The sequence below is a fragment of the Mustela erminea genome, chromosome 4 (assembly GCF_009829155.1).
Source record: "Mustela erminea isolate mMusErm1 chromosome 4, mMusErm1.Pri, whole genome shotgun sequence".
NCBI lineage: Eukaryota > Metazoa > Chordata > Mammalia > Carnivora > Mustelidae > Mustela > Mustela erminea.
In genome coordinates this window covers 118,494,253-118,506,935 of record NC_045617.1, presented here as the reverse complement: position 1 = coordinate 118,506,935, position 12,683 = coordinate 118,494,253, and the positions used below count along the sequence as shown (strand labels likewise).

At 44.1% G+C, this 12,683-nt stretch overlaps 1 protein-coding gene across 1 annotated transcript in view; it reads right to left on the bottom strand.

Annotated features, from left to right (window-relative positions):
- Nucleotides 1-1,358: 1,358 nt before the first annotated feature.
- Nucleotides 1,359-12,683, bottom strand: part of LOC116588891 (diphosphoinositol polyphosphate phosphohydrolase 1) — a 112,364-nt gene continuing 101,039 nt past the window's right edge. The window contains exons 3-5 of the mRNA XM_032340591.1: nt 11,224-11,268; nt 6,227-6,311; nt 1,359-3,244 (exon numbers count right to left, since the gene is read on the bottom strand). Of these exons, the coding sequence (XP_032196482.1) occupies nt 3,066-3,244; nt 6,227-6,311; nt 11,224-11,268 (309 nt within the window). The 3' untranslated portion in view covers nt 1,359-3,065. The remainder of the gene's footprint in view (nt 3,245-6,226; nt 6,312-11,223; nt 11,269-12,683) is intronic.

The following is a 12,683-nucleotide window of genomic DNA, read 5'->3' as shown; positions in this document are numbered from 1 at the left end:
CACGCAGGGCAGATGGGGCAGCGGACACTTGTAAAAACAAAACTGTCAATTCGTTAACTTTTCCATCCTGCCAGGTTTGCTACGAGAAAGATCAGGACTCTTGTTTCATGGGCCACGTCATTCTACAAGGCTACAAACAAATCGGATACAGCCGACTCCTGGTAGCCCTTCTCTCTCTCTCTCTCTCTCTCTCTCTCTCTCACACACACACACACACACACACACACCGCCCTAGTCCAAAAAGATGGCATGACCTCACTGATGCTTCCCTAGTGGCTGCAAAACGATAAACTGAAAACGAAGTGAACAAAGTGAAATCCCCAGTGCTTTCTCCATCCGGCGCACGGTGGACTGTGATGGACGCCCTAGTAATAAACCAGCAACCTGAAGGGCAAACTCACTGTGAGACTGCGTCTGCGCCACACACAGCAACCTGTTTGTGTCAAGCTCGAATGAGGTGCGTACCTGCAGAGTTCACGGCAAAGCGGTGTCCAAGAAAGCCTCTGCGAGTGGGATCACTTGTGTGCGTTCTTCTGTTTCTCCTTGCTTTCTCTGGGGAAGAGTAACGGCCACCGCGACCATGGGTCTGAGTCATCTATCACAGAAGGGCTATGACTACACAGCTGTGAAGATAGCCATGCCGTTAACGGTGCCAGGGAGGGAGGAACACCAATCCTCGCTCATCAGGATCCCAGTGTAACAGAAAATAGCACCAGTTTCCACAATTCTGACGTTGGACAAAGCTTCTTTTTGTCCGTTAAGAAAGCATCAGCACAATCTCCCCAGTTAATTGCATTAATAGGACCCATTCATATCACTGAAAAACACATCTGGGCACAGTTCACTCTCCTGACCCAAAGATGCCAACATCAGTCCACACTGGACTTGGTAGGGTCCTGTGTTGTGACACCGGCCCAGTAAAAACATCTTTAGATCATGAAAAAACACACAAATTACTAGCAACGCTGCAGTTCTCTTTTTAGGAGTCCTGCTTGTTTTCCTGCAGAGTACTTTTAGTCCATCTCGTAAAGGCAGAATTTAGTTGGAAGAACGTCTTTTGGATTCCACTTAGTGCTTGGTTGAACCTATTACATTTTCTCCTTTGCTTACATGGGCAGCAGCTCAGACTGCTCTTCATTGGGCAACAAGGGGCAGTCGGTTCGTTTTGGAGCAAGAAATGCGAACAGCGAGTTGGTATTTAAACTCAGATCCCGTGGTGCGGTTTGTCCACTGGGACCGTTTAGGGACAGGATGCCTTTCCCAGAGGTAGGACGGTATTCTAGGGAAACTGTGGGCACCCTTTGGTGGTTCTGTGTCTCAAGACTTGGAAAGAAGATACAAACTGAGAGACACACAGCGAAATTTAAAGTTCTTCGAAAGATGTCCCCTCAAAATGTTGAACACTGAATGACACAGGCCTACATCTTTATATATATATGTATACATACATCTCTTTTAGTGGGAGGGAAGAGCAAAAGCTTTTCAAAGTTTGAGTATTTATTAGAATTTTTAAATAAAGAAAACTACGATTTTCATTTCACATCCTGTCTACATGTTGACAAAGGAAGATGCCACTAACGACATGTCCTAAGCCAGGGACTGACAGTGTCCGCTCTCCTAGACTCACCACTCCATCTCAAGACCCTGTTCTGCTTACTTCCCAACTAAATGACACAACTGGCAAACGAAGCCAGCACAAAGCCTGTATCAAAAACCAACACGAGTCTGCAGCGGGCTTATGCGCGATGTCGTTCTAGTCAACCACCCAGCGTTCTCCCATGCCACTTCTCAGCAGAAGATGGACCTTTCACATCTCAGGAGGAGACACACTGACTATTTCTGAGCATGCTCCATGGTGCAATTCCAAGTGCTGTCACATCGCAAAGATAAGCACACACCTGGATCATCCTCCCGTGTAATTTTCGGGAACTTAAACATGGTCACCCAAGGAGGGGATGGGACCATACGCCTGCACTGGCCCGGGCCAGCGGATGATTCTGCACAAGGACAATGTCCAGTTCAGCACGGTGTAAGGCATGGATGCACGAGGAGAGAAGCCACTGTTGGCGGTTAAGTAGCATAATGGAAAAAATTCCAACCCGCAGGACAGAAACAGTGCTTGATGCTCTAGATTTTTAGATAGTGATCCCAAGAATCCAGTTCAAATCCCTACTGTCAACATGTACAGAGGACTCCAATCTCTATCATTGTTTCTCCAGGTCTGAGCAGAGGCCATTTGCTCCCGGGTTGGTAATAGAAAAGAAAATTGGTTTCTTTCTATGTCTTTCTTGGCAATGGAAACACAACTTTGAGAAGGCCATGAGTTCTGGGAGTGCTACAAAGGTAGCTAAACTCTTTCCGTACCCTATGTAACTACAGTCAGTGACTGGGGAAAAGAGAGGGGACAGGGACACTTACCTAGCCACTAGCATCAAAAAACAAAAAGGGAAATTAACTGCGAGGCTCTCCATTTCAGAAACACCCCGAATTTAAAAAACGAAACAAAACCTTGAAAAATTAAACAGTTAAATTCCTCTTCTAAAAGTCATTTATTTACATATTATATGCCCAGTATATAATGTGTAGATAAATGTACCCTGCCGGGGGAAGTGACCAACCTCCTGGACTGAACAGCTCATTAGAGGACAAATTCTTGAAAGGTTTCATCTCATACTGGTATCTTTTAATTAAAAAAAAATTAAAAATCAAAGAAAAAAAAGTCTGGCCAGGGCTGGGGTGAGACAAACAGGAACACTTCAGAATCCAAGGCTGAGGGAAGGCTGTCTGTCTCTCTAGACAATCGTAGGGGTGTGAAAGGGAGGGACCGATCATGCACAAAAGTACTTACAAATTACACACCCACCCCCCACCCCCTCCATAAAAAGAGAAGAAAAAGCCCATCACTTAACACCAAATAGCAACACCATCAAGAACCCCTTTCTCTGCTGCCCATCATGCCTTATTTGGAGAGGAGGCCTGTGAGGAGAGGTGAAAAGAGCAAGGGAGGGAAGATCTGCGCCCCAGTCTAGTTTCCAATTTCCATTCCTCTTACGCGAAGTCTTCAGTCATCTGACGCCTGGCCTGGAGCTCTGGGAAGAAACCGAGTACGTGGTGGCCAAGACCGGGGTGCCGTTGTTGGCCGAGTAGCCTTGCCTCAACGTCTCAAAATACGACGCCTGCACCGGCTTGTGGTACTGCAGCACTTTGACAGCGTCTTCTATTTTAAACCATTCTCTCTTCCTTCCTGTGGGGGCAGACAGAAGAAGAAATGAGGACAAAAGGGAAGCGACCGCAGGCTTCTGATCTTCAGCTTGGGAGCAAGGGTCGATGAAAAGAGAAAAGCAGTATTATCAAGACTTTAAAACCGGGCATTACGAAGATGTTTTTCCTCCCTTTCTTTCCCTACAAGAGTATATGCTTCAAATACCATACAGATGTCTGATGCAGAAGATAGGGAAGACATCTGAGAAGCAGACTGTGTGAAACCCGCCCTCCTGGTCTCCTCTCACGTTCCGGGGCCTCTGGGCCTTGCCCGGCTCGCAGGTAGACACCTGAAGCCCAGCCAGCACCCCCATCTTCTGTACAAATCAGCACGAACGTCCGCTTCCAGAATTATGGGGCTGCCTGCCTTATAATCAGTTATTTATTTCAGAATTTAAAGAGTTATATATCCATATATCATAAAATATTTTTAAAAGTAACCATCCCTACTAACTTCTCAGTCTGTTTTCTTCCTTTTTTCTCAAATTTGTTTTGAAAATCCTTTATTTTTTTCTCTTATAATAAAAGATCATTGCTTAACATTAGGAAAATGGAAGAAAGTATAAAGAATACAATTACCTACAACACGAGAAACCACAAATGACTACCCTCGGTATCTTCGTGTCTTTGCTTTTCTTTCATTGTATCTGAAAAAGAGGCTGCCCTGAACAACTATAACTGGGATCATGCTTTCAGATGCTTGGAGTCCCAAACAGCTCTAAGAAGAGTGTTGTGGTTAGAACCCCCGACGCTGGAGCTAACATGCTGGGCTCCAATAACATCACTGGCTCTAATGAACGGTCAGTTCGTGGCAAGTTACTGAACTAGGTACTGAGCTCTGCCCCCACCTTCTTCATTTGTAGAGGTAATAACTAGTACCCATCTCATAAGTCTGTTGTGAGGATTTTTTTTTTTTAAAGATTTCATCTATTTGACAGAGAAATAGCGAGAGAGGGAACACAAGCAGGGGGAACCAGAGAGAAGCAGGCTTCCCGCTGAGTAGGGAGCCCGATACGGGACTCCATCCCAGGACCCTGAGATCATGACCTGAGCTGCAGATAGACGCTTAACTGACTGAGCCACCCCGGTGCCCTAGTTGTGAGGATTAATATGTAAGATACCTGGCACACAGTATATATTATAAGAGTTTGCTTATTAGTACTTTTATTGTTATTGCTTCTTTTTTTATTGCACACTCTTTCTTACTTACTTGTCTACGTTATAAAAAAAAATATGTGCAGCGCCTGGATGGCTCAGGCAGTAGAGCGTCTGAATCTTGATTTTGGCTCAGGTCACAATCTCAGGGTTGTGAGATGGAGCCCATGTCCGGGTTCTGTGCTGGGCGTGGATCCTGCTTAGGATTCTCTCTCTTCCCCTCTCCCTCAGCCCCCAGCACTCTTGCTCTTCAAAAATAACAACAAAAAAACCCTTTATCTGTTTTTTTCTTTCTTTTAACCTCCCAGAAGAGGCCTAGAACTGAGATCTTAAGAATAAAACATGTGGACTCTAAAGGCCTCGTGTTCTGTAACGCCAAATTGCTTTCCAGCAGGGCCATCCCACTCCCCAGCCCTGCCTGTGTGTGCCACATGTCATTCTCACCACCGCCCCGCTCAGCAATGCTACCTTTCCCTCTGTCACTGCCTTATTCTTTAGGTGAAAACCAGAACCTCATTTTTGTTTTCATTTCACATTCCTATTTTAATGTAGCTCTAATTAGTGTATATATAAGTTTATACCCTGCTTTTTTCATTCACCAACAATGATTCACAAGCCCTCTGCCATGGTCTCAGAAGCCCGTGTTTAACAGCTGTGCGACATTCCATCAGACGAATGTACCTCAGCTCACTTATCCTTCACTGAGGTGTACATTTAAAAGCCAATTTCCACCCGAAAAAGGCTCATCTGAAGGACAGCTCACAGGCTTATTCTCCATATTTTAGACTATTTCGGTATTTCAATTCTCGCAAGTAGTACAAGGTGAAAGTCCTGTTGGATATTAATAGAGCAATGGTACCTTGACAATTCATATCACTAGTGTGTGACTCCTGCCTGACAGAATGCTCTGAGGACAGGGCCATGCCACACTCATCTCTGTCTCCTTTTTAAGCCCTAGCACTGGCTGTCAAGGAGGCTATTTTTAATAACCCCCTACTGAATTCATTTACTTGAGCATATTGCATTCTTACCAGATACAAAGCCGTTGAAAGCCGAAAGGCCACAAAACACCCACATCAGCAGTGTGAGGGGCACGGTGGCAAAGCCCACACGCACCATAAAGGGAGAGGTTTCAGCAACTGGATTCTATCCGTTTGCTGATTTATAACCGGTTTTTAAATTAATATTACACTTTCCTAGAATATACTTTCCTTCAGAGGCAAAAGATTAAACCATGATCCAACCATTAAATCAACTAAGTTTTTAGTTCCAAAGACACACACCCACTAGTGATCTGAGCGATCAGAGAATGGCTCCTCAGGAGAAAAGGAGGGGCATCCGAAGGCGAATATGGGTAAAACCGGAAACTGCTCCCACTGCTCTGCTTCTACCACACAACTCTGGAGGAAGCGGCTCCCCCCACCAAACCAGCAGCTTTCTCCAACAGTATGAATAAGCATCACAAGGAACAGCCAAGGTCCTGCTCCCAGCTGGGGTTTCTGGCCAGCGGTGGCCCCAGCATTGTGGACGAGGGTCACTATCTGCTATGGGCGGACCAGTTTGGTGTTAGAAACCACATTTCTTATTTTTTAGGCACCATGTTTCTATTGGTTGACCAGGTACCCACCTTCACCTTTCTTTTGAATATTTCAAAACACTACTTTTCATCAAAACGAACATGCTTGTTCCAATAAACATATTCTTCTATGGCTTCTTTCATCAGGCTTGTTTCTAGGTCTGGATCATGACCTGTGGTGTGGCAAGGGCCCGTGGTGGGGAGCATTCTGAAAGCTATCTGGGGACAACTTACCAATGTTAACGGAATCTTCCCAGTCTTCCAGCACTTCTGTGACAATAAGCACATACACATACGTTCTGTGCTTCCTCTCCTGGTTCTGAAGGGCAAAGAGAAAAGGACAGAGGAAGAGCTTTCCCTCAGAGAGCTGACATTACTTAAGTGAAACACACTCTTAGCCATATGTCCAGAGAACTCAGACACAAGCATTCCTTTTACTTTTAATCATCCTACAGTCATAAAGGGAATAGCGCCAGATGGCCTATTTAAAAGATGCCGCACTTGCATTTACGGCTGTGCTCTTTGGCTGGCCTTCTAAAGCCCAAGCTTTAATCTCTTTTTTTTGTTCCCCTTCCCCTAAGTACAACTTCCCAGGAAGGCTGTGAGAAGAAGTTTGTGACCCCTTGAGAAAAGTAACTTGCAAGAACACAAGGAAGAGAAGAGGCTGTGGGTGGGTGGGGCTTCCATGAGCGCAAACAAGCTGACATCTGGCATGTCTCCCCTTCTCCTACTAACTTTACTCATCTTTATTTCCCCACTTCTCACTTCCTTCCACCTTCCTCCAAACCTCTACCCAGCCTCTTAGCTTGTTCCTTCCACCTTTGCTATATAGTTACTTTATCTTCTTTTTCCTTCAGTGTTCTCTATACTTTATGTCCCTTCCTTGTATCTCGGAGAAGAGGAAGAGAGGTAGGGACAGGATAAACCATATTAGGCATACCTTGTTTGTGCGTCACAGACACTGCCTCTGCTATAAATGGAAGGTCTGTGGCAATATGGTGTCAAGCAAGTCTACTGATGTCTTCTTCCTAATGGCATTTACTCACTTTGTGTCTGTCAGTTTGGTAATTCTCACAGTACTTCAGACTTTTTCGTTATTATTTTAAGTGTTATGGCGATCCGTGATCAATAACTGTTGATGTTGCTATTGTAATTGTTTTAGGGTCCCACAAAGGATGCCCCTAGAAGATAGTGAACTCAAGCAATAAATCCCACTGACTGGTCATTCCTGTCTCTCTGTCCTTCTCCCTATTCCCTGAGACACAACAAAATTAAGATTAGGCCAATGAGGAGTGCCTGTGTAGCCCCACTGGTTAAGCATCTGCCTTTGGCTCAGGTCATGATCCCAGGGTCCTGGGATTGAGCCCCGTATTGGACTCCCTGCTCAGCGAGGAGTCTGCTTCTCTCCCCCTCTGCCAGCTGCTCCCCCTGCTTGTGCTCTTCTCTCTCAAATAAATAAATGAACTCTAAAAACAAAACAAAACAAAATAAAACAACAACTTTAAGACAAGATTAACCAATTAATAACCCTACAGTGACTTCTAAATGTTCAAGTGAGAAAAAAAGTTGCATAGCTCTACTCTCCCTTTAAATCAGAAGCTCACAATGATTAAGCTTGGTGAGGAAGGCACGCTGAAAGCCAAGACAGGCTGAAAGCTAGGCCCCTCGCACCAGTTAGCCAAGGTGTGAATGCAAAGGAAAAGTTCTGGAAGGAAATTAAAAGTTCTACTGCAGTGAACGCATGCATGACAAGAAAGCGAAACAGCCTTACCACTGATATGGAGAAGGTTTGAATGTTCTGGATGGAAGATCAACCCAGTCACAACCGTCCCTTAAGACAAAGCCTGACCCAGAGCAAGGCCCTCGCTCTCTTCAGTTCTGTGAAGGCTGAGAGAGGTGGGGAGGCCAAAGGAGAAAAGTCTGAAGCTAGCAGAGGTGGCTTCATGCGGGTTAAACCAGAAAGAAGCTGTCTCCGTAACACAAAAGTGCAAGGTGAAGCAGCAGGTGCTGGTGGAGAAGCTGGAGCGAGTTCTCCAGGAGACCTAGCTCTGATCATCCATGACGGGGCTACACTAGACAACAGCTTTTCAGTGTAGATGAAACGGCCTTCTATCGGAAGAAGATGTCATCTAGGACTTTCATGGTTAGGGAGGTCAATGCCTGGCTGCAAAGCTTCAAAGGACGGAGTGACTCTCTGGTCAGGGGCAGCTGGTAACTTCAAGTTGAAGCCAGGGCTCAAGGATCATTCCAAATATCCTAGGGTCCTCAAAAATTAAGCGAAATCGACTCTGCCGTGCTCTTATAAATGGAACAAAGCCTGGAGGACAACACACCTGTTTCCAACATGGTTTACTGAATACTTAAAGCCCACTGTTGAGAACTCCTGCTCAGAAAAAAAGATTCCTTTCAAAACAAATAATACATTATATGCTACTAAGAATAAATAGCCAAAAAAAAAAAAAAAAAGATTGCTCATTGACAGTGTCCCTGGTCAGCCAAGTGCTGTGATGGAGATGGACAAGATGAATGTTTCCATGCCTGCTAGCACAACATCCATTCCACAGACCATGGATCAAGGAGTCATTTCAACTTGTAAGTCCTTCTATTTAAGAAATACACTTCATAAGGCTAGAGCTGCTAGAGAGTGAGTGATCCCTCTGATGGATCTGGGCAAAGTAAACTGGAAACCTTCTGGAAAGGACTCACCATCTAGATGTCATAAAGAACAATGGTGATTCATGGAAAAAGGTAAAAAATATCAACACAAACAGTTTGGAAGAAGCTGATTGCAATCCTCATGAAGGACTTTGAGAGATTCAAGACTTGAGTGGATGAAGAAACTGCAGATGTGGTAGAAAGAGCAAGAGAACTAGAGTAAGTGGAGTCTGCAGTCAGTTAAGCGTCCAACTCTTTTTTTTTTTTTTTTTAAGATTTTATTTATTTATTTGAGAGAGAGAGAGAGCGCATGAGAGGGGGAGGGCCAAAGGGAGAAGCAGGCTCCCTGCTCAGCAGGGAGCCTGATGCGGGACTCAATCCTGGAACTCCAGGATCATGACCTGAGCCAAAGGCAGTCGCCCAACCACCTGAGCCACCCAGGGACCCAAAGCGTCCAACTCTTGGTTTCAGCTCAGGTCATGATCTCAGAGTCGTGAAATGGAGCCCTGCACTGGGTTCTGTGTTCAGCAGAGAGTCTGCTTAAAACTCTCTCTCTTTCCTTCTCTCCTTCCAACTGCCCTGTGCTTATGCTCTCTATCAAAAAAGATAGGAAGGAAGGAAGGAAGGAAGGAAGGAAGGAAGGAAGGGAGGAAGTGGAACCTGAAAATGGGACTGAATTGCTGCAATCTCATAGTAAAACCTGAAGACACGAGAAGCTGCTGCTTACGGACAAGCACAGAAAGTGGTTTCTTGAGATGGAGTCTACCCCTGGTGAAAATTGTGTGAAGACTGTTGAAGTGACAACAGAAGATTTAGAATATTCCATAAACGTAGTTGATAAAGCAGCAGTAGGTTTGAGAAGACAGACTCCCATTTTGAAAGAAGTTGTACTGTGTATAAACAGCATAGTCTGCTACAGAAAAAATATATACAAAAGGGAGAGTCAACTGGTGCAACAAACTATTTTTTTTTTAAAGATTTTATTTATTTATTTGACAGACAGAGACCCAGTGAGAGAGGGAACACAAGCAGAGGGAGTGGGAAAGGGAAAGCAGTCTTCCCGCTAAGCAGGGAGCCCGAGGAGGGGTTTGATCCCAGGACCCCGGGGCCACGAGCTAAGCTGAAGGCAGATGCCTAATGGCTGAGCCACCCAGGCTCCCTGCAAACTTCGTATTTTAAGAAACTGCCACAGCCAACCCAATTCTTAGCAACCATGACCCTGATCAGTCAGCAGCTATCAACACAGAGGCAATCCCCTCGCCCAGCAAAAAGACTGTAACTTACTGAAAGCTCATGATGATTAGCATTTTTTAGCAATAAAGTATTTTTAAATTAAGGCATACACATTGATATAGACATTGTAAGTGTATATATACACTTCATAGACTATAATATAGTACAAATATAACTTTCATATGCGCTGACAAAAATCAAATATTTGACTTGCTTTATTGCAATAAATGCTCTATTGCAGTGGTCTGGAACTGAACCGACAGTATCTCTGAGGCTACGCCTGTACTTTGAAATAATTCTATTTGTCTGGAGGGGACTATGGGATTTTGAAAAAGAAAGTAAACTATTCTCTTGGTGCTGCTTTGTTTTGAAAACACAGCAAAACAAAGATGGCGTCTACCCTAGACTCGGACCTCAAGGGACTAGATGTTTTTGTCCCCCCCTGATTAGGATGTTGAAATCCTAACTCCCAATGGGTTAATATTAGGAGGTAGTATTAGGAGCTCCCAATCTGGCAGCAGATTGGGTTGAGAAGGGCTGACTCTTGGGATAAAAGATGCCCCAGTGAGCAACCATCCCCCTTTCACTGTGTGAAAACAGAGAAATGGCTACAAGAACCCCCTGCTTTTCAAAAATTCTAGGTAAGCCACTTCAGTTTCACTTTTATGAAAGACCTACATCAGTACCCGCTTTTGCTAACTGAAAGAAATCTGAAGAGGAATTTGCATTTATTTAAAAAAAAAAATGAAAAGCAAAAGAAGCATTCAGCATTTCCATTGTAGCAAGCTATCAGAAGCAGTGGCCACCTGGAGCCGTGAGAGAGGAGAGGGTGGTCAGCCGGGCTCCTTCCCTGGGAACTACACTCAGCACTCCCTTACTGAGCTGCCAGAGCTGTGGACTGGGGCTCTGCACACCTGTGCGTTAGCTTGACTTATTTTATGTAACCGTTAACAACATGGATCCTGAAGTATCAGAAAAGCCTCAGAGAGACTGTTTTTTGGTTTCGGAAGTGCTAAAAAAAAATCACCATATAAATTAATTGCTTCTTCACTTTCTACCATTTTGACTTACAAAAGGCTTCCTATGAACATGATACTTTTTGATAGCAGGAGAAACTAGTAACTATGAACCAGGAAGTGGGTCCTCACCAGACAGTGAGTCCGCTGGGGCCTTGATTTTGGACTTTCTAGCCTCCAGAACTGTGAGAAACCCATTTCTATTGTTTACAGGACATTCAGTTTTGTTATAGCAGCCTGAAAGGACGAAGACAAAGAAATACATATATCCATATTACATGGTTACTAACATGATACCAATTGCACCAAAGATTTTAACAGGCTTACCTCAAAAATTCCAACTAATCTTCCCAATGTCCCTTTTACTCCAGCCTGAAAAGTGAAGAAGAATTAACACATTAATATTGTTTATATTGCTGGTCTCATTCTGAATCAAAACCCAAGGATGACTAGGTCTATGGAGGTCACACCAGTATTTTCTGAGTGTCACAGAAACACTAACAGCACAACAGTAACAGCAGGGTGTGCTCTAGGGAGGGAGGATTCCTCTCATATCCTCCCCACTCCTCTCCCCACTGCCATGCCGGCCAAACACAGCAGGTAATCAAGGCTATGAAGCCACACGGAAGATACTTTGAGGTATTAATTACTTCACTCACTCACTCATTCATTCATTCAACAAATACATTGACTGCCTAATACGTGTCAGAGATACAGTGATGAATAGGCTAGAACACAGGATCCAAGAACACAGGATCCTTATCTGACTCATTCTTGGCTGTCTGCATACAATATGTCTGAAAAACAGGGTTCAGCACCTTGTAGAAGCAGCTCAGGAAGGCGTAAGTTAACAAGTACATAAACCTGGTGATTCTGCTAGTGACAGGAATTGACAGAGATGCACAGAATGATATGATGGACAGAGTGACAGGGAGGTGGCAACTTCATACAGTGGTGAGGCTTTTGTGCATTATCTCCCATTGACCCTTCGGTATTTTTATTTTTTAATTTGTGTCTTTCTGATGCATCACAGGCACATTTTTCAGTTGTTTCAATTGATTAATTTTCTTTTCAGCCTATCAAAACTAGGGCTATCCCATCTCTAGGCATGTTTTTCATTTCTACCTGTTCTTTACATATCTGTTTCCATTATGTAGGCCTTTGTTTCCATGATTTTTTGTTCTTTTAAATTTAAAGCTATTTCTTCATTCACCTTTAAACAGCTTGAACATACTTAAGTTCCTTGTCAGGCCATGCCATAAAATTCATTTCATCTGAAGTGAATTCATGTTCCAGCTGGTGAAGGGCTTACTTGTGAAGCTTCTGCTCCAACGATATCCAGGGAATACTGCAGGCAGAGCCATGGAATCAGGTGTGGTTTGGCTCCATCTTTTACGGTGCATTGCTTCTGTGTCCTCTCCCTACCTAGGTGCACACCTTTCTAAAAGTCTCAGCTCCTGGTATCCTTTCCGTTGGGAACCTGGGCTCTCCTACTCCAAGGGTTCTGAACACTAGCCACCCAAGGCCTGTCAGGCTGCAGTCTTCCCATGACATTCAGGAGTTCTACCCTACTTCTACAGAGATGGTACCCACCTAACTTTTGTGCCAAGCTATGTCTTTTTAGCTTTTGGTTTTTCTATATTATATCTGTCCCTGCTAGAGGTGAGGAGAGCAAGAGAAGGATGAATCCCTGGAAGTGCCTAAGAAATGCTGTAACTTGTTTTTAATTTCCACTGCCCTGTTATTTTATAACTAAATTTGTAATAAACTAAAAATTGAGGCAAAAA